The sequence below is a fragment of the Adelges cooleyi genome, unplaced genomic scaffold (assembly GCF_023614345.1).
Source record: "Adelges cooleyi isolate 19-005CV unplaced genomic scaffold, UGA_ACOO_1.1 ACOO_flye_CR_arks_rails_tigmint_CR_PRNA_108, whole genome shotgun sequence".
Lineage (NCBI taxonomy): Eukaryota > Metazoa > Arthropoda > Insecta > Hemiptera > Adelgidae > Adelges > Adelges cooleyi.
In genome coordinates, this window is record NW_026095761.1 from 6,249,134 (window position 1) to 6,272,427 (window position 23,294).

General features: G+C 33.5%; 1 protein-coding gene across 2 annotated transcripts; it reads left to right on the plus strand.

The window, feature by feature from the left end:
* Positions 1-424: 424 nt before the first annotated feature.
* Positions 425-19,526, plus strand: LOC126844944 (glucose dehydrogenase [FAD, quinone]-like). Of its 2 annotated transcripts, XM_050583471.1 has the most exons (3): positions 425-1,245; positions 8,855-9,620; positions 18,046-19,526. In XM_050583471.1, the coding sequence occupies exons 1-3, from the start codon at positions 488-490 to the stop codon at positions 18,388-18,390; spliced, it is 1,869 nt and encodes a 622-aa protein (XP_050439428.1). In that variant the 5' UTR covers positions 425-487; the 3' UTR covers positions 18,391-19,526. The 2 variants fall into 2 exon arrangements, with proteins under 2 accessions (XP_050439428.1, XP_050439422.1); XM_050583465.1 differs by lacking the exon at positions 425-1,245 and having other exon boundaries at positions 7,925-9,620; positions 18,046-19,523.
* Positions 19,527-23,294: the final 3,768 nt, after the last annotated feature.

Sequence of the window (23,294 nt, forward strand, 5' to 3'; positions counted from 1 at the left end):
CAAGAATGATATCCACAAAATATGTTTTATATAAGTCCGTTTACTTACAAGACATAAACAGAATTGGTTGTTCGATCCCATTTGTATGGGATAAAGAAAAGACGAAATAGACATTTACTCTTAGAGTCTTTATTATACTTAACTATTTTTATAAAAAGAGTTAATTTAAAAAAATTATCCGACTTATCCATATGAACTGATTAGACATTTAACATCGCCAGTGGTTTATTTATATATTTTAAAAATAACGTTTTCTTATGAAAAAAAAAAACAAGTCATCTTAGGGCTTAGCGTTTTTAGAATAACGTAAACTAAAGTAGGTGATGGTAAAAACAGTAGACATATCTAAAGTAGTAGAAGAAGACCTTGAAAAATAACAAAAATAATAACGGTCGAGCTCGCGTTCGACGCAGATTATCACTGCGACCGGATCAGCGCGGTACGGCGGTGGAATCGCGGCGTGCGTCGTCCTCCGTCTTTTATTACAATGTCTTTCTTACAAACACTGTGGCTGATCGCGGTGTCATCGCTAGTGTTGACTGTTCGTCCTAGCCGTGGTATGGCGTTTACTGTGTTTACGGCCGTGTTAAAGTATTACCAAGCCTTGGCACCAGAACCCGTGGACGCGGTGTTGGACGCGCCGTATTTTGAACGACAGTATGATTTCATCGTGGTGGGCGCGGGTTCCGGGGGTTCAGTTGTGGCCAACCGACTTACCGAAGTCGGGAGCTGGACCGTGCTACTGTTGGAAGCGGGCGGTGAGGAGAACGAACTGACCGACATACCGTTGCTGGTAAGCTATCTGCTCGATGTGGGATACGACTGGGGCTACTGGACTGAACCACAAAAAGGTATTTGCGGCGCCATGAAAGGCCAGCGTTGCCGGTGGCCGCGTGGAAAAGCTATGGGTGGTTCTAGCGTGATCAATTACATGATGTACACGCGCGGCGTGCCCGAAGACTACAATAATTGGGCCCGCCTGGGTAATCCCGGATGGAGTTACGCGGACGTACTGCCCTATTTCAAAAAGTCCGAGGACGTTGGTCAATCGTCACCGTTGGCCGCGTCTCCATACCACGGCGTCGGCGGCTACTTAAAGGTGCAGGAACCCTCATGGAAGACGCCGTTGGGTCCTGCGTTTTTGCGGGCCGGCCGCGAATTGGGATATCCGTCAGGGACCGACTACAACGGGCCTCAACCGTTGGGTTTCTCGTACGTGTTGGCCAACACAGACCGAGGCACCAGGTGCAGTGCGTCCAAAGCGTTCTTGCGGCCCATCAGAAAGCGACGTAACCTGACTGTAACCAAAAAGTCGTTTGTCACCAAAGTGCTTATCGACCCGAACACCAAAAGGGCGTACGGGGTCAAATTTGTCAAGAACAAACGAACTGTGACTGTTTTCGCACGCAAAGAGGTGATTTTAAGCGCGGGTGCGTTGAACACGCCTCAACTGTTGATGTTGTCCGGCGTCGGTCCGGCTGACCACCTGACCGAAATGGGCATTCCCGTGATCAAAGACCTGAAGGTGGGCTACAACCTACAGGATCACGTGTCGATGGCCGGTCTTGTGTTTTTGGTCAACCAGTCGGTGACTATCGTGGAGAGCAGGTTCCGCCGCCCCAGGTATTTTTTGCAGTACGCCATCGACGGCATGGGTCCTTATACCATTCCGGGCGGTGCTGAAGCCGTCGCCTTTACGACCACTCGGTACGCCGACAATAGCACCGGATCAGTTCCAGACATTGAACTAGTGTTCGGACCCGGGGCACTCACCGGCGACACCGGCGGGTCGCTGCACCGATTGCTGGGGATGGACGAAAACTTCTACGAGAGCGTTTATGGCGGTTACAAAGGACACGAAGCCTGGGGTTTAGTGCCCATATTGCTCCGGCCTAAAAGCCGTGGACGCATTAAGTTGCGTTCAGCCAGCCCGTTTCAATTCCCATTATTTTATCCTGGCTATCTGACGGACTTACATGACCGGAAAGTCCTAGTCGAAGGCATCAAACAGGTACATATTTTTGTTTTTATTATTTTTATCGACCATCTTAAAATAATTGCCATACATTTTGGTGGTACTTGTAGTAGTGTACGTCTTCAGGACTAGGTGTAAAAAGTCCCAATAAAGTAATTTTTTATTGATTTATACTTTTAGTAAAATAAATACCACGCTTGCATATTTTAAGTAATAGTATATAATATATATTTGGTTAAAGTGAACAGTTTTAATTTTGGCTCTAACCCTGAGTTAAATTAATAAACAACATTTTGTAAGCAATTCATATTTTCGGTAAGTAATTAATAAATATTTAAATTCTAATTAAAATGTAATTTAACGAGTAAATTTCAAGAGAAATCTGTAATTGTTGCTTCATTGAGCATAATATTATAGTGTTACTAGTTTTAGAAAATATATCATCATTAAGATGATCCTATAAATACATATGTACCTATTAATGCACAGCGCTATGTATTTCACAGCAGTATTATGTAAATTTATCAAAACAGCTCCACTCATTTTGTATGATATTAAAAATACACAATATACTAATTGTTACTCAATAGCCTAAGTAGTGAATAACAGTATTTTATTTAATAACAATCTATGACTCTTACGTTGAAATACAATTTATACATTAATCTATAAACCAGCACTATAGCATATTAATTGAATATAAATTTAACATTTTATCTGTAATAGATCGCAATAAATATAATATAGGTATTGTAAGACGAGTAATTAATAATGCAAAATTATCCAAATATCAGTTCAAACTCGTAATTGGTATGAGTAAATCAATGATTATTGATAGTTGTAGCATTTGATTAAGCTACCTTAGTTCTAATGAGTAATTTATTTATACTTACATGTTATATTCATCAAAGATAATATATTGAGAAAGCATTGTCATTGATATTAACATAAATAATATAATAATAAAATACAATACAAAATACAGCTACCCATATGCAATGTTAGGTAATTTCAGTCGTCCTAGTCATACCTATTTCGTTGACCTATATAAATGCAATTGATTTTATAATGATGTACCTATGTTGTTTTTGTCTTTGGTCATACTATAGAAGCAAATAATAATTTTAAAGGGTGTTTTATAAAAATATGTTAACGTTACTATAGGCAATTAGTGACCACCACCGATGGCAAAGGTTTTTCTTGTTATTTAATTATTATATTATTTTATAAATACAAAATTGGTATAATATCACCACAAATATAGGATCCCATGAATTATTGTCAAAATTCGTATCTTGGTTAATCGCCTACACACACAGGAATTAATATTTATACTCAAACAACTATTTATTTATCTTCACTCATTGTACTGTAGTGTACTATAGATATTATTTTAACATTTTTAAGATCCTTCTATAATGTAGCATACAGTATAGAAACAGTAAAAAGAATAATTTTTTAATTTAGCATAAATATGATATTCTGTTTTTACATTCATAAACAAATATGCAAATATTTGCAATTATACGTATAAAAATAATATTGTTGCAAATATTATAAAAACAGGTTTCTTTTAACATTAAAAAATAATTCGGTCAGAGTTCAACACCACAAAAGTTGTTTTCTTTTTCCCAATATCCTTATTGGGCCTTATTCCACTTAGCCCCGCACATATTTGTTAGATGTAAGTTAATTTTAATTGTAAAAGAGTTTTCTTAAGAGCAATCAATATAGTTTACATCTGTAAAAAATTCTTATTTCTTCTAAAAACTATTTTTATTTTCTATTAAAATATAAATAAATAGGAAACCTTTTAAAGAAAACATTAATAAAATTTAGTTTTAACTTTTAAGTTGATATATTTTGAGTGTTAAGAGTAAAAAATCGAATAATAACTATTATGGTTAAGACGTTAGGACGTTGAGTTTATATTCTGTTAAGAATAGTATTTTAATTGAAATTCATAATTATAATATTCTTCCGTATTTCAAGACATACAAAATAATTCTATTTGGCGTGAAATAAAATAATATGAGGATGTCATTACTCATTTATGTGCGAAATCGTTAAATTTTGAATGTTGTTATGTTTACGAAAACAGTTGATGCTTACGAACAATACCTATGTCAAATCTGTACCACAGAAGTCAAGTATCGCTAGTCCAAATTTAAAAAAATGAGTTACGTTCATAATAAAAATATTAATTTAATGATCTTTTTAAAGGTATTTAAACTTATGTCCAATGTTCCATAAATGCATAGATAACAAGTGGTAAACTAACGTTCATTTATGATAGTTCACCATTAAAACGATGTAATTATTTTTGTTTTGTCTCCCCTGCAAACATTTCCTTTTTGTGTTGCGTTATTTGACCTCTGTGGTGCAGAAATTCGAAACGGTTAAAATAACACAAGTCACATTATTATTAGTTTAATATACGTAGTATGCATCTATTACATATTTTGTTGTATAATGTTGTTTGTTAGCTAATGTTGTGTCCAAATATCCAACACGATTGAGTCGTGTTATAATCCGTGTATACTGTATAGTACCAATAGGTATTTTTGTTAGTTAAGCTCAAAAACTAAGCGTAGTTAAATGATACCAAAATAATAGGTTAAACCATCTTTAAATGTCAAGCCGCAAGCGTAAGCCAAAACTAGCGAGAAAGGCCATCAACCATTTACTCTGCTTAGGCAATTCGGATAAAGCTAAGAAAATGTCGTTTGGTATAGTGACAAATCGTGTAGGCACATCACTTACACGTATATATGCAAAATAGGACATTGGTAGGCTATACTCGTGCATGCGCGTGCACCTCGTGTCGACCATCACGTCGACCACACTTATATCCCGCAGTGCGTTTGTCTTCCGTGCATACAATTAAGCGCATTGCTTATCACTAACCGCCGGTATATAGTACAATATATTAATTGTTAATTGTTTTGATGTACGTTGTACCTTAAGACGGCTAACACTACATGTTTATGCAACCGAGTGTTCATAAGATAACGCGGCGGATCCGTTTTCGTTTTTATAATTACGCCGAACACAATGCGGACGTCTGATAGAGCTTTATTGTTTCAATTACATAAAACACGATCGGAAAGCATTTTAAAGACAAAATAGTACCTCGTTACATAACACTATCGACGGGTACTAGAAATCTTCGAATCGATCGCGCACCCCTGCGGTCTTCGGAAACATTTTGAAATTGAAATAAGTCAAATAAAAAATTAACTCACTATTATAGTTCTCAACGCGCTAAGTTTAGAACTACCTCAAAACGGCGTTTCACAACGCAGTTTTGCATCGACGCAAAGCTGTTAATTAATAAAGTTGTAAAACTGCAACCGCAGGGATAGGTCGGGATAGTAAACACCTCGAAATAAATTTTAACTAATATTTAATAAGACCCTAAATTATTTCAGATGTATAATTTGGTTTATATTATTTTTGTATACCCCCTCTGCATTAAAATTAAATGTCTTATTATCAAATTTAATTGAAATCGACTACGACGATAGCTAATGAAGTGGTATATTCAATATTTTATCAGACCATGTTTCTTGAATTGTTTTAACTGATTTATGTATCAATGAAAAACATTTGGCGTGATCACTATTTAAGTCACCTAACGAAGAGTTTAAAGGTTAAACGGCTATAAAATCCATAGTACCTATACCATATATTATGTCACCAAATCTTAGAAGAAACTTACTTATCTGATTTGCTTAATTCATAATATAATTTTACTCATTAACAACCGATTGGTCTTGGTGCACATAATGTATGAACGCGAACAATTGTATCATAATTACTAAAATCTCATACGTGAAACATTCATTTGAGCGAACACGCTATAACGAATTTTCGGCTACCGCTTGTTTTTTTTCTCTCAAGTTGCTTTTTTAATTATTTTGTTACAACACAACTAGGCCGAAAATTTTACTTTAAGCGTAGCGTACACCTATAAGTTATTTTGTTGTAAAATTCGTTGGTTTCTTTGCTTTAAAGGTTATAATGTGATTTTGTGTACGTTACAAAAGTTGGGAATTGCTTTCACAAATATTTTATGTACTATAGCCAATATATTATAATAACCAATAACATCTTGTTATATGGTAATGAGTCTGGCGATAACCTGTGACCTGAATTTTACCCGAATGGACCTTACGGATTTCTACCCAAAGTGTACAATTTCATCATCTTTCGTCGCCTTGAAAACTTCCATAGATGTACTTTTTTTACCTTATAAAACGTATCGTCTCAATGCCATTGGAAAGCACAGCTCGGAGCGCATAGTGTAATCAAATACGATCTTCTCGAGCAAAATATTGTATTTATTTCCAATAACAATAATTCAGTCTCTTTAGACATAATTATCTGGAATGAATGTCTACGAAAGCTAGGCACACAATCATTAAGTAACATTTACTGAGTATTGTCTTCAAAATAATACTGAAGAAGAGATTATACAAAAATTGAGCATTTAATATTTTCGTCTTGATACAATGTTTTCACAACATTAAAAACCAGTTTTTAGATTTTTTGTTCTAGCTCAATTATATATGTGCAATGGTTATTTAAAACTATAATTTATTTAAGTCGAAATCGTTACATGTGTAAGATACATAAGTACTTCTATTAGTTTTGATACTATTACTAATTTGGAGGTTTCCGATTCAACACCATTTTCGTTTGAAAAACACTTTAACCCTTTCGTTACTGACATCCTTGTACGAAGATTTAACTTTAAAAATCGAATAAAATATTAACAACGTACTATTGTTATCAAAAATGTCTTTAAACACAAGTTCTAGTATAGATTGATGATAAAAAAATCGACACAGCTATATTGATAATCAATATCAGTCCGATACGAAAAAAAATTGTTTCACTCCGAAAAAATAATTTTATTTAACTTTTTAAAATAAATAATTATTTTTTTAAAACATCGAATATTTATAATTATCAACAGCTGTTTTTTTATTAAGTTTTCATACACCATACATTATTGCTCTACAATAACATTGGCTTATAAACAAATTTAAAATAGTTTGTTGTGAAACATATACCGAATATGTACAACATTTGAAATCTAATCATTAACAATTTGTTTTATTTAGGTACCGAAAATAATATAAAATATGATCTCAAATAAGGAGTTAGTAAGTATAGTGGTTATGAAAGATTAATCGCTACATTTTCTTTCTTACATCCGTTACAATTAAAAATTGTTTAAAATACAACTAATATAAAAACTCGTTTGCCGTGTAGCACAAACGCTCAATAATTGTTAAACAAATAATAAAATATTTACGAAGGTACATTATGTACATCATTTAGTGAACCGTAATTGATGCATTTTAGTTAAAATTTAATTAAAATTATCAATTTGACGCGAGATCCGACATGATAATCCGATCCGACAATGATTTATTCATTTAACTTTTAAAGAGTAAGTATTTTATGAATTAAGAATACGCATATAATATATGAAGAGTAAAAACAAAGTGAAAATAATATTTTGAATCCTTTTTACGATGTTTTTGATATTGGTAATTTTAATACAACGTATTATAATATTTAAAGAAAGAAACATATTTTATTGGCAAATAAACAATAAAACAATTAAGGATAAAATACTATTTTTTATTTCTTTTACCCTAAACTTAATGCCACAGTCTTGATATAATCTAGTATAAAGTGGCTAGTATGCCTCTAGTGGAATGGAATAAGTCCTTCTTTTTCAACGACCTTGAAATGTCGCATCATTTTGGTAGTAATAATAATTATTATATGACCTAATATTTTCGTTATATTGTGTCAAGTGTTAACATTAAAAAAGCATGCACAATTATAGTACGACCGAATGATTTAAGGGGACAACCGCCGCGTCGCGCCATATAGGTATAGCAGGTGCTAGTATTAAATACAGTAGTTGCAATAGAAATAGCAGCAGGAGTAGTAGTAGTGATAGCAAAAGTGGTAGAAAAGGACCTTGAAAAAAAGCAACTGACGCGTGCTCGCTGGACGCAGATTATCGCAGCAACCGGTTCCATGCGGTTCGGCTGTCCGACCGCGGCGCGTTCTTTTTTCAAATAACATTAATAGTATCATGTCGCTCGTCCGAACACTGTGGCTGGTAGCGGTGTTCGCGCTCACGCTCAGCATCCAGCCGGGCCACGGCATGGCTTACACCGTATTCACGGCCGTACTCAAATATTACCGATCCATAGCACCAGAGCCCGTAGACGCCGTCCCGGATGCCGCGTACTTCGAAAGACAGTACGACTTCATCGTGGTGGGCGCCGGTTCAGGAGGTTCCGTGGTAGCCAACCGGCTAACTGAAGTACGAGGATGGACGGTTCTGCTGTTGGAAGCTGGTGGCGAAGAGAACGAACTGACCGACGTGCCGTTACTGGTCAGCTATCTGCTCGACATCGGCTACGACTGGGGTTACCGGACGGAGCCGCAAGAAGGCATATGCGGTGCCATGAAAGACCGGCGGTGCCGGTGGCCGCGAGGTAAGGCCATGGGTGGCACTAGCGTCATCAACTACATGGTGTACACGCGCGGCGTATCCGAAGATTACGACAACTGGGAGCGACTTGGAAATCACGGATGGAGTTATGCGGACGTCTTGCCCTATTTCAAAAAGTCCGAAGACGTTGGTAAAACGACCCCGCTGGCCGCGTCTCCATACCACGGCGTCGGCGGCTACTTAAAGGTGCAGGAACCCACGTGGAAGACGCCGTTGGGCCCTGTGTTTTTGCGGGCCGGCCGAGAACTCGGTTACCAGGCCCCGGTTGATCACAATGGGCCCCAACCGTTGGGTTTCTCGTACGTGTTGGCCAACACAGACCGAGGCACCAGGTGCAGTGCGTCCAAAGCGTTCTTGCGGCCCATCAGAAAGCGGCGTAACCTGACTGTAACCAAAAAGTCGTTTGTCACCAAAGTGCTTATCGACCCGAACACCAAAAGGGCGTACGGGGTCAAATTTGTCAAGAACAAACGAACTGTGACTGTTTTCGCACGCAAAGAGGTGATTTTAAGCGCGGGTGCGTTGAACACGCCTCAACTGTTGATGTTGTCCGGCGTCGGTCCGGCCGACCACCTGACCGAAATGGGCATTCCCGTGATCAAAGACCTGAAGGTGGGCTACAACCTACAGGATCACGTGTCGATGGCCGGCCTAGTGTTTTTGGTCAACCAGACGGTGACTATCGTGGAGAGTCGGTATAGGCACCCCAAGTATTTCTTGCAGTACGCCATCGACGGCATGGGTCCTTATACCATTCCGGGCGGTGCCGAAGCCGTCGCCTTTACGACCACTCGTTACTCCGACAACAGCACTGCTTCGGTTCCGGACATGGAACTAGTGTTCGGACCGGGGGCGCTCACCGGTGACACCGGCGGGTCGCTGCACCGATTGCTGGGCATGGATGACGAGTTTTTCGAACGCGTGTACGGCGCTTACAGTGGTCGCGACGCCTGGGGATTGGTTCCTATATTGCTCCGGCCCAAAAGCCGTGGCCGTATTAAGCTACGATCTGCCAACCCGTTCCAATTCCCGATGTTCTACGCCGGTTACTTGACGGACCCTGTCGACCGAAAAGTGCTGATCGAAGGCATCAAACAGGTATCCGCTTACAATTACAAATACACACTTGTTGTTAAAGTCATATTATCGGTTAATATTATAGTATTGGTTCGACACGTTTTACTGTTTTGGTTTCATTGCGATAAGCGAATAAACTCGGTACAGATAAACGTCGCAAAGTTATGCAAGGCTAGGTTATATATTATACGCGAGCAGTACAAGCGTTACAAGCACTAATGGATTTCAGAAGAGACGTTTTTGCGTCTGGCGAAGTGAAATAAAAAAAAAACAAAATAATTGTTATTGGCCGTGTTGCGTTATTGAGTTTTACTACTCTAGTATCTATTACACCGTACAGTGATTGCTTAAGTACGGTTTTCAGTTCTCTTATACGGCGATCATAGTTGGTTTTATTTTTGCCCTGGAAAACTAAACTGTTTACGAGCGTCGTCTTCTATACGTACTTCGTCCAGTACTCGAATAACAATATTATGTTATTTTAACGTAATCATAATATTATCAACACTTAAAGATTAGTAGGCAATTCGGATTGTTATCTCGGTGGAGTGTACATATGGTGCGCTCACTGTTTGTCTGATGATTATCATACTGGTATTTCTAGTTCGCTGGACGCACTCTCGTTTTTGACTGTGCGTGTTATGTTTATATTGTATAACTCTATTAACTTTATAATACCCGTTGGGTATATACCCAACGGGATATAACAACGGGAAGCATATATATGCTTTATTCAGCATTTAACCTACCTTTTTTCTTCAAATGTGGGTAGTCGGTTTTAATTATCAAAATCAAACGAGATTACGTCGTTGAGTTCAACAATGCGAATCAAATTACTTAGTAAAAAGTACTACCAAGCATAATATACATTACACGATTTAATAAGTCTTTTTGATGATACATGATATGTAACTCAATACAAGTTTCATTTTTAAACAAAAAAAAACAGTGTGACGTTTTGCTGGGACTGATGTAAATGTAACTAGGAAGGTCACAGAGCGGGCTTAGAATCTTATAGTAACTTTGTAGTTTTAATTCACTGGAGATTAACTCTATTAACTCTAAACCCGTAACGTAGTCACATTAAATAGGCTTTTGATCTGGTTCTGGCTCTTTGAATTTTTATCGTTTTAAAGATAAAAAACCCAAAAAGAAATCTGAAAATTTGTTTAAATATTTGCTAATTGCATGCAAATTTCAGATTTAATGACATTAATGAAAATGTGTTTTACAAATAATTTGTTGTTTCCATTTTACTTTTTAAAGTTACCACAGTTGAAATATTTAAAAATTTCCATTATATTTATGTATTATTTTAAACGATTGGACCAAAGTCTTAAGTTATAGTAATAATTTAACGCTATGTGATGTGTCCTCACATTTTTGATTTTGTTTAACAAATTGTGTTTTGGAAATCGAAATCGGTGCAATTATTTCAAAATAGCACACCTTTTTTTGTATTCTTCCATAGGTATTGTGTAAAATTTGTCAGACACGATTAATCATAATAAGCACTACCCATTACTTTTTTTCTTAATGACTCAAAGTGAAGAAATTGAAAATACCGATTGCATCACGTCCACACTGCCCGTGTGGTCGTTGTTGGCCGACGCATTTTTAAAAGTCGATAAATTAATATTTTTTCAAGACATTTTCACTCTGTCCCGTCTTTAATATGTTTGCTTTGCGCGCCCGTGTTGTCGATTCTCGTTCGTTGTTCAATACCGTGAATCCTCTTGGTCATCGATTATCTCAGATGTACCCATATTATTTTCCCCTACTTGCATATAGGATACGCCTAGACGACCAAACCCATTTCAATTGCCGATGCCGTTTAAATAGCGTATAATGTACGACCCGTGTCGCTCGTGTACGGTAAATAACACGGGTAATATATATTCCTCAGCCGAGTAGTGCCTTTGCCGCTTAAGACAAACAAACCGCGCTGCCAACCTGTTTTATCTCTTTTGAGACGCAACTGCTGTAGAGGTCACGAGTGGTCACGCCGAGGTGCACTGCTCCTGGTCTCCTCCGCAGTCGTCTCGATGTGTAATATATATTTATCTCTATTATTATTATTAATATTATGGTTACGAAATTGCATCGGAAAGTGGTCGGCAACAGGTTTGCTCGGCCGGTTCGCCATAGCCGCTAATGACCGTCGGCTCAATATTTACATCTTACGGCAGACGAATTCTTCGCGTCCACCACGGGTCTGTGCCCGCAAAAGTATCATCTTCTCTGTACAATAAACATGACCCGGTCGACCTTGACTCGGCGACTGCTGATGGCCCGCAATTACTACAGTTGTCCCCTCGGGCGATCACATAACCACCGATGTGCACCCGTTATCGTTTTCACGATCTGTTCCAATCCCGGTGGCCTTGTACCCGATTCGCCGCCCAGTACTTGCCTCCGACTTAAGCTTTACACTATTTGTACCAAGTAAACTGTAAAAGCACACAATCATCGTTTCACAAATATCGTTTTCATACCCATCCTATATGAATGATACAGAAGGCATGCGTCATGCAGGCTGCATACTAATCGGTAGATCGCGACGAGACGGATAACTGGACGACCGCTATCGCATAAGTTATATTATCTAAACGTAAGAAAATCGAACTCTTAACATGAGTTAAGGCGGAATCGATTTTAGTGCTTATCTCCTAGTTTAGAAGTCGTTAAAAGGGTCGTCAGCTAACATTTTATACGATTTTCGTCATTCGTCTAAACGAAATATGTATAATTGAAACCTTTAACGGGAAAAACACATTTCGCCGCAATTTATCATAAAAAAATGGGTACTATATTTAAACAGCCGGGCAAGAAAACCATAAAAAAAACTATATTTGTTTACAAGTAATTATTAATTGTTTACTGATACATGAATATGTCATCTATATAAACCCGTTGTTACCTAGAATGACTAAAAAAGTTTACACCTTTTTCTCTTGAAAACGTATTTATAAATTTTGCCTCCTTAATGTTTTGATAATCTTTGGCTTTCAAGGTTCATTTATTATAACGTTCTCTTCAAACAGACGTGTTTTGTTAAGTCTTGCATTCTCACTCAACAACAAGATATCATATTCCCGTCCAGTTGTTTTTATAGTGTGATTTGTATCTGGACTGATTCATTTAAAATAACTTGAGCTGTGATCTGTGTAGCATCACTTTTGTTTGTTTAACAAATTATATAAGTTCCATTACAATGCGTCGGCATTATACAGACAAATGCTAATACTATGAGATCTGAAAAGTGTCATGAATATGTTTGATTATGTACTACTCATTGTAGTATTGGTTATCGTAGTAAATGGTCATGACATGTTACATTATTTTATTGGCTTTTTATTTTTCAAGGACAGGACGCAAAAAAATGTCTACCCGTTTCACTGTAATTATAGTTCTATTATTTTACTATCACTCATCGCATCGGTTCAACGACTTTTCCAGTCATTGCGACAAATCTAAAACCGCACATTCGGCCTATTAGCTATTTTATAGTGAAAAATCACACGGTCTGCGGAACCCGTGCGGAAAAATTGTTAGCACGTGTTCACGGAATACCGAATGGATTTGTTGTTTTCGAGTCAACAAATGAAAATACACTTAAACAATAATATTCCAATGATATGTTTTAATTAGTGTTCGATAAACGACAGGCACGTGTTGAACAAAGCTTTTGCGCATATGTAACGCAATTAATAAGCCGGCGATTACTCTACACGTGCACGGATCAAGATGTATTTATCTTATTTCAAATTTCAATGTCGCATCAGTAAGAGCAAGTAGCCCACTCGAACAGTACACGATAATAATTGTGTTAACCGTATGATTTCTTTAAGCGGGTGTTTCATTCGTGATTATTATAGGATTATCCTCTATAAAGCGGATAATGTATGTGGCATGTGTTGAGTACCTGTAGTTAATCTGTCGGTCGTATCGTTCTTCACTTTTATTTTTCGTTTAATCGGATATCGACTACTGGTCTTTGCCATTACACGGGTCGTGTAGTGTGCACGGTAAAATATCAGTTAAGAAATAATCGTCATTATTGTCAGTACGACACGGTCGTAATGGTTATAATTAAATTTACCTCGACTATATTATTATGCCAACACCTACACACAAGCAGAACCGTATCCGGTGCCTGTGATACCATTATGCCGTGGAAACGCCACAACTCTGCCGAAAACCGGTGTTGTTGTCGGTTTCAATTTTTTTATCATTCGCCTTTCCTAGTATACGCAAATACGATATTTTTCAAAGAACTTTAATAAGATAAATGGCACAGCACAGAGGGGTAAGGGCGTAGTGGTAATCAAGTATGTATATTGGGGTCAGAGAGGTCACATGATCTTAGTATCTACTCGTATTATGACCAAAAATTATGAAATCGCTTTCAAATAAACGCTTCAATGCGAGAATCTATTATAGGCGGTAAAATATATACTAGGTAAGGTTTGATAATGCAATAAAACCATTACATAATAATTGTCTAAATTCAAATAATATTAGATATTAGTTAAATGATTTGGTGTATGCAGTTTAGCGATCTAGTGTTTTGTTATGTTTGTAAAATATTTATTTATTGTTTTTTAAAACTAAGACATTTTTCAAAAGTTTTTCATTCAAGTTGTTCCGTTAAAAAGTAAATTAAGTCATGGGACACTGTTTATAAATATTTGATATACTAAATATCATCGAAAATGTCTTCATTTTTTGGGGTGTTTTTCAATTTTGAATAGATGAGTAAACTTTTTTCAAATTTTTACCTGATAAAATACTTTTTGAGTAAGAATTATAACCTAAAAAAACTTTTTGTAGGAAAAAATTGGTGCAATAGTTAAAAATGTATTGTGAAATATGCAGAGAAATAGAAAAATAGAAAATAAAAACATTGTAAAACCAATAACTTCTCAACACCTCCTCGAAACTAAAACATTGAAAAGATCTATTGAAAGAAGTGTAATTATTTTATAATTGGCGCGAAACTTATGAGGTATTTTTAGATAAATGCCACAATAAAACGAAATAATAAAACATTTGATTGAAGGTAGAAAAATAACAAATAGGTATATCCTTTAATGACTAAATATAATAATTTGTTTTGAAAGTAATATTTCGTATGCTCTACAATGTGTACATGCATAATATTATTATGTCATTAGAGATTTCGTTGTTGTTTGTATTTTGTTTTTAATAAACTGTCTCATTACTCATTAAGACACTGAGGTTTGAGTTTATTTACTTTCATTGTTTTATTTTTAAGTGTGGTGTTTTTTAAATTGCTGGGAGAGCACAATTATTTATTTATTAGGAGAATTGTACCTATTTATCCTTAAAAGTAGTACGTTTGAAAAACCTCTAATTTAGTTCATTAGGTATTTTAACTTATCATTATAATATGAAAGTGTAGACTAAATTGAATGTTGTCAGTAAGTTAAATTAAGTTTTATGAACAGCAATTGTGCTAATATAGTCAGCACGTAGCATTAACGTTAATAATATAAACTGGGTAATACTGTGTTATGAAATTAGATGTAGGTAAATAAAGGTAAATTATCTTTATAAAAGTAGTAAGTACTTTTCTATTAAGGTAAAACAATTATAATTGAATGTGTAGTTGCAGCAGTTTTTCTTTATAATAAGTAATAACAGCTGACAACTACTCTATATACAAACTTTTTACCATCTTGTTGTCAACATTTTGTATTTATGCATTTTTCCTAAAAAAAATTACTTCACGTGATAAAATTATATAAAACAATATTCAATAAATAAAAAATTAAAACAATTTTGTGAAAAAAAACATTTTTTCTCTACACAATAGTTGATTAAATCAATAATCCACAAAAAATGACATCCTAAATAAGGATGATGTTGTATAAGCAAAAATTGGCATTAATCATTTTTCGTACCAACTCATTTTTGCTATATATCTATGGACCACAAACAATTTTTCAATGGACATTTTTTCTTTGCTGTTATAACATAATAGTAAAGGTATAATATATGTATAAGAAGGTTAAGGGTACCGCATAAAGGCAGTTATGGATCGAAACATTTTTTTTTCATTCTAACCGCACCTCCGAGTCGAAGGCAACAAGACATCTGTGGAACGTCTAATTTTCAACCTTGAACTGGCTGTATGTGAATAATATGACCAATCGTGTAAAATCCTACCCGAACGAGTACGGCCATAAGAGAGAAAATGTACTACTGAAATTTATATACAAAAAAATTCACACACGTGTGAAAGATCATGATATCGTAATAGTACTAATATTAAATAAGTGTACTGCTATAGCGGATAGCCTATAATTAACTTGTATTTAATTAACATTGCGTGAAGCCTACAAGTTATAATGTAATAATATAGTTACACAATAGCGCTTAGGTATTGTTCTATCTACTGGTATATTAAGTAATGAAAATCCGCTTAATATGCAGTTTGATTATTATTGTGTTAATAGCTTAGCTTTTAAATATAACAGTTATTGACTTTTCAACACTAAAATTTATATTTGTTCGCAATTACTAATTGTTAAGTGGCAATAATTAAAAATTGAAAGCTACATTTGAAAGCTAATCATTAAACTAAAAATACTTATTATACATCATCGATTAGACAATGCGCGGTTGTAGTATTGTCTAAAAATTATCATAATAGATAGATGATACGTAGATACGTCTTGTTACTTCGCAACACATTGGGATGTCGATTAGGTAATTTAATTTTTGTATTACGAAATTGAACTAGAATGTCATCTATGTAAAAGCTATAACATTGCACCACTACAATAACTACAAATAATAACTACTACTAATAACTATAATAAGCTTAAAATATGCAAAGGAAGCTATCAATAGAAAAAAATCAATCTTAATAGCTAAACCATGAATAAAGTATATGATGTTGTTTTTAATCTACGACTAAACTGTAGTGAACTTGTTTTACTAGTTTTAGTGTATAGCATGATATCTGAAACCGCATGTAATAAAAGTAACACATTATGTCATTCATTAATTATTATACATAATAAAATACACCGGTTATGGCAATAAGGAGGAAATTAAATTTAGATTTCCCATTATTTTTTAAGGAGCGCTCTGTTCTCTTTCGACTGTCGTCATATAATTCCTAACCAAATATTATTTAGTTTAACATCAAAATATGTGATAGTGATTATTTTAGGTACATTTTGACATTTGGTAACTGGGTTCTGTCTTGTATAAGTTCTGTATATTAAATATTAATATCATAATACCCTAAAATGTTCGAAATGTGTATAAAAATATGTTTTAAAATCAAAAATAAATTGTATCTTAAATGCGAGTCGAACCCAGACCAATACCGTGAACACTACTACATATTGAATTTGAATGGTAATGATACTGGTGGCAGCCTTGAGTGCGATTTTGTCAGTTGTAATTTTATATCCTAAACGCCCGAATCGATATTCAAGTGGGCGACCGTTATATAATATATGTTGTTGTATTGTGTTCATTTAAATCAAGAGAGAAAAATGTCTGTCGAAACGTTGTAACATTTATAATATCTCTTCGACGGTTTTCGTAATTTTAAAAACTAGGTAATTCGTGATGAGCACAGCATGTTAGTTTTTACTTAATACACCTACATTGGTATGTAAAATTGTATCTCGCAATACCGAGTTTATACTACGACTTCTTTCGGTACCTATGTTCAAGATTGCTTACGTAAGGTTGTCTTCGTGAACTTCCATGAAACATTATTGATTAAATTCAGCTCTAAAACCAATAAATTAAAATATATACTTAATTGTTAAATACAAATAGTCATTGTTTGCTTATTACTTAATTATAAACTCAATGTTCAAATTTCTTAAGTAACGTTTGAACTACCTATCTTATTTATTTGTTGAGTTAAAAAATTTTATAGAAAAGCAAAAATAAAATTGGAACAGGCGAAATTTTCTTATTTTATTCCAAGTTATTTTTTAGCTCAAATAAAGTTAATGTTAGTTTTTAACTTACTTTAGTCTTAACTTTAGTTTATATATTGTAATTTGCAATTTGCATGTAATAGTTAAACGATAGTTCAAATTTCATTTCAGTCAATCAAATTATATAAATCAAGTCGAGAGGGTGCAACAAGTATACCAATTGTAAATAATGTGATAATCTGTTTTTTTATTATTATTTATAGATAAAATATTATGTCAGATAATTTTTGTTAGACTCATCTTGTAGATACATTTTAAACCTAAAATGAAGTTTTGTTAAACGAAATGATGTTACCACCTGTGTGTAAATAAATGTTGAGTTAATATGTGTAAATTTGTGTATACCTTATGCCTTATTGCAATCTAAAATCAATATGTTTATGAATATCGATCAAATTTTGCTTATTTTTGTATTTTGATATGTGTCACTGACAAACCGTTTTTGTTCGTAGGCCGTCGCTGTAAGTGAGACTAACGCTTTCCAGAAGTACGGTTCCAAACTGTTGCCGGTACCATTCCCAGGTTGCGAGCACGAGGAGTTCGGTTCAGACGCTTACTGGTGGTGTGCTACCGGCCTGGTGTCAACCAACTTACATCACCAGGTGGGCACGTGCAAGATGGGCCCAGACTCTGACCCTGATGCCGTCGTAGACCCTAAGTTACGCGTTCGCGGCATCAAGGGCCTTCGAGTGGTCGATGCATCAATCATGCCGGTCATTCCGGCGGGTCACACCAACTCAATGGTTTACATGATAGGCGAAAAGGCCTCGGATATGATCAAAGAAAATTGGCTTTAAACACTATCCGGTACAAAGAAAATGGTAACGAACGATTAAACTTGTGCCCCTGAGGTAAATTAAAAAGTATAGTGTTAACCGTTCAAGTCAAGTGGATTAATTGTAATTGTAATGGCGGAATGCAAATGTGACGTTTGATAATTGAAAATGGTTTAATTGGAATTGAATGATTTAAATTACAACATGTTAATGTATTGCACAATTAGAAATTACAGTAACTCTACAAAGCAACTGCACTACGGTATTAGCATTTACATAACCGTCCCAATTACCCCCATGACCCTGTAGAGATGGTATGTATTTCTGAATTGTGCGTTTAGCCAAGACTCAAAAGCTTTCAACTAAAACTCATATTTTTATGAAAAAGAAAAACACATGTACATATTTTGCTCAATAAGTTACTATTTAGCCGGGTCGGCTGCTTTATAATTTTACATTAGTAGGCATCAAAATTGTTATTATTCTGTACAAATCGCCGTCTATCCATAAGTATTCCACACAAACACAAGTCACTCCATTTTTTATGTAATGTTTTTTGTACATATGTATGTTTATAGTAGTATTATTAAATTTTTTGAACGCGCAGACCGACTGACCTGACTCGGGCGCCATAACACATGTCGGTTGTGTTTATTTATAATAATAAGTTTACTTTCACATTGTTACTTATTAGTTATTTCTCGACTACTTTTCATCATTCCGTTTAGATGACTAGTATGGTGATTTAGTTTCCAAGTCTCACGCTTAAAGTTTTGATAATTGCTGTCATAATATTTCCCTGTGAGATCGAACACTCAATTTTCTCCGTGTAAGATAAACCAAGACCGATTAATTTGTAATAAATGTATTTATATTTTAGCCTAATTTAATGAATTAATCTATATGTATTTATGACTTGTAATATTTGTAACATGATGTTTATAACTATTTTTAAAAATGAAATGTATTATCTAGTCAGTTAATGACATTATTGCCACTGACATGCTAATTTAATATTGTATTTAATTTTTAAGGTAACCAACGGAATCTAATGACGTATTTTCATATTAATATACATATATTATATAAATTATTTATACATACATAATTATACCTGAAACCAACATATTGTATATGATAATAATATGAAATTATATGAATGTATTGTTAAAGAATTTTGGACTGTAACTGTAAATAAATGTATAAATATAAACATATTTTTTTAGATTTTAATATCACATCAAATTATTTATAGACATCCACCATCGGTGAACTGGTGCACAGGCTGAACCAGTGATCTGATGGAACAAAAAATGTATATTAAATTAACTAAAATGGATTTTACTCATAGACAAAATGATTTAAATTAAAATAATACCATGAAGCTTATACAAATCAACCGGTAAATTAATTGACATGATCGAAATTGATTAAAACCACATTTTCTTAAATATTGCCTATACAAAACTCCTTAAAAATTGGCCGGTACCCAATAGCCTTAAGGACCCTAATTTAGTTAAACCTATATTTAAGGACTCTAAATTGAAAACAATGATTTTAATTAAATGATTTAAAACAATTATTTTTTTGTCAGACTATAACAGTCATTTCTATAGGGTAAATTGCAATTTTCGCCCCATTAAAACTGCTTTGCGCGGGCAAGTATTAACAGTAGATTTACCAAATATTCACAATGTATAGAGAAGAACTTTACCTATGAGGTAATTTTTTTTATATCTATATTTGATATTTTTTAATAAACAAATAAAAAAACGAAAAACAAATAGTTCTTCACGAATGTGATGGAGTAAGCGCGTAAACCTATTTTTATCTGCGCGCATTACTCTACCGCACTCCACCCCTCATCCTACACTTTAGTAACTTAAAAAGTAATTGTCCAAATCTGGTTATTGACCAGTCAACATTTTCAGCAAATTATTCTAAATAAAATAGTTATCTTGAATTAAAAAAAAAAAAAATGTAACAAAAAAAAAAACAATAATTAAGTAAATTTAAGTAAGTTTAAATAAACAAAAAAAGTAAAATAGTTAAGGGAAATGAAAAAGGTGGTGCTTATAGCGCAATGAGAATAAATTAATTTAAAAAAAAAATCTTAAAAATATTCACTAGATCAAGTTATTTTATTTGTTCAATCAGTGTGGGGGCATCCTGTATTGTATGCCAAATGTTTATAGCAATTCAGAAATATTTATGGGTAAAGTATTTTCCATATTGCTTTCCCAACTTTTCGGCGTTATAATGGTGTAAGCTAATTAATTAAAACTCATCATTGACGACCATGTTATTGCGTTAAAAGATATAAAATAGGTAACACTTAAAAGATTATAGAGAAAAATCTCACCTTTTTATAAGGTTCTATTTGTTTTACCGTTTGAGAATTACAATGACGCAAATTATGATTATTGCTTTAAACACAGTTTGCTTTAATATGTAAACATATAGATAATGAGTCATTATATTAGTAGTTCAATTGACGTAAAAAATGTTTACATACGTACATACAAATTATTTGAGTTTCTACTGCAACATTTTAAAAATGGTTTTTGTTGTAAACAACACAATATTAAATATAATAACCGTTTCAAACCATCTGTATAATAAATAATTATATGTAACTATAAAAAAGTTTTTTTGTGGTAATGGATGGTAAACTAAAAATCAAGTTAGAGTTTATAAATAAACGAACGAACCCTAAATCTTAAACCAAACTGCAAACCCCGAGTTCGGCTTGTTCGAAATCAAACAGTTTATCACATCACATAGTAGTTACAAAAAAAAAAATTAATATTTAATTTATACATAATTGTTAAACTTCTATCATACTTTTGGATTGTATTCTTTTTTATACATATAAGAGGACGCTATTCGCGGCTCGCCTATTTATTAATGAGTAAATTACTGGCAATTGTTCGCAAAATCGTAATTTGAGAGTTTAAACTATAGTATATAATTACTTTAACAGTATTGAAGATTCTTTACTAGTCATTTTTTTTTGTGAGATTATCACAGTTATTTGTATACAAATAATTTGATACATATTTTGCTATATTCAACCTAGCGCAAGTACCTAATAACAAATTGTAGTTAGGGACAGAATTACAAACAAGTTTTTAAAATTCGGTTTTTCAATTATTTTTTACCTGAAACACCTATTATCCCCATAATTACAGAAAATGATAGGGATCATAATTACAGAAAATGGTTCAATAAAACGAAACCGAAATCAGTATCTAATATCTATGAATTAGAAATGTAACAATATAGTCTAAATAAAGAAGTTATTTCTTATTTTATGCGTAACTTATAAAATATATATTTAATTTAATTCAATAAATTGTTTGTTAATTGGTTACACATTTTTAAAAGTTGTCTATATGCATACGTGTATATATGAAATCTTAATAATATAACTACGCGTAACATAAATATAGTTTATAATTTACCTACAATATCTAATATCTATGTATTATAAATGCGAATATTCATTAAATCTATAGCAATAACACTTACTATTAAAATACAAATTAGTAATGAATTGTACATAAGCTGTAATATTGACATCTACCAATTCATATAATAGTGGGTCTAAGCTACCCCCCTCATTCCGCTCCAATATAATAAGGTAAATTTAATTTGGAAACCGGTTAGGTTAGGTTAGGTTAGGAAAATATAAATCAGTTTCCATCCCTTGATAGGAAATTGGAAACGGACTAATTATTTGACCTATTTTTGTTTCATTGTACCGAATAATATAAAATATTTGATGTAGAAGGTTTATACATCATATTATGTATTATAATACAGGTATGAGCGCCTAAACACCTACGTGTTCGAGCAGTTGGTAATGAGTAAACATTAAAAACGAAAAAATATATAATGATTTTTTTTTTATAATGTTACATCAGAAACATGAGTGAACTGCAAATGTCTATATAACTATATATGTAGGATTTTTTTTATATTTCAAAAAAATATGTAGGTACATAATAATAGCAGAGAAAAATGGTTGCAACAATTATTATTGTATTTGTGTTCAAGATAGTATACCTATTTTATCGGTGTACGATTTACAAAAATTACAAATTTTAAACTATTATGTAATTATGTTTAAAATGCATTCCAATATAATCTAATGATTATAGAATTTAGAAACAGTAAGAATTATGAAAATATGAAAACCTAAACAGCTCAGATGTCTAAATTATGCCGTATTTTGATTATCCAACATGAACTATACTACTGTTATGCATTTATACAATTATAGCTTCTGATTTTATATAAATTATATTTGTAGGTATGCTAATTTATTAGCCTAGATCATTTGAATTACGAAAAGCTAAGATCACAAAGAGAAAAATGTATTATCATTTTTGTTCAGTACATTATTTAGCTTCGATGCATTTTTTCTTTGAATTCATTTTAACAGCTGTAAGGTGTTTATGGGTTCATCGACTTTTACATATTAGGCACATATTTGCGAGAAATTCGACTAAAATGCTTAACAACAATAGTGTTTAACTTAATAGATGTGATTTTTAAAACTTCAAAAAACTGAAAATAGAGATGTTAATTAATTTCTACAAAGTGGACTTATATTTATTAATAAAGGATGAAACAAATTTGAATGTAAATCATTCTTCATATTATAGTTTTGGATTAAAGCAAAATAAATCTAAAAAACACGTTTTGTTTTAGAGTTCAAGCATTTAAAATTAAATTAAATAAAAGTCAGTGCAGTGAGGTCGGGACATAGGATTTTTTTAAGTAAAAGTGATAAAATCACTTTCAAATTAACCCTTCGATGATTATCTGTAGACAAATATAAGGTGATTCATTAAGGATAGACATTCATTTTCTCCTAAACAAATTATAATTTTATAGTTTTTCTTTTTGAAAACATTTTT

What these genes read in the sequence shown, in the direction of transcription:
- LOC126844944 (XM_050583471.1), top strand. Translation starts at nt 488, where the DNA reads ATGTCTTTCTTACAAACACTGTGGCTGATCGCGGTGTCATCGCTAGTG. An exon ending in AACACAGACCGAGGCACCAG is followed by an intron (nt 1,246 to 8,854) that starts GTGCAGTGCGTC and finishes CCGAGGCACCAG; the next exon opens with GTGCAGTGCGTCCAAAGCGT. An exon ending in TGATCGAAGGCATCAAACAG is followed by an intron (nt 9,621 to 18,045) that starts GTATCCGCTTAC and finishes TTTTGTTCGTAG; the next exon opens with GCCGTCGCTGTAAGTGAGAC.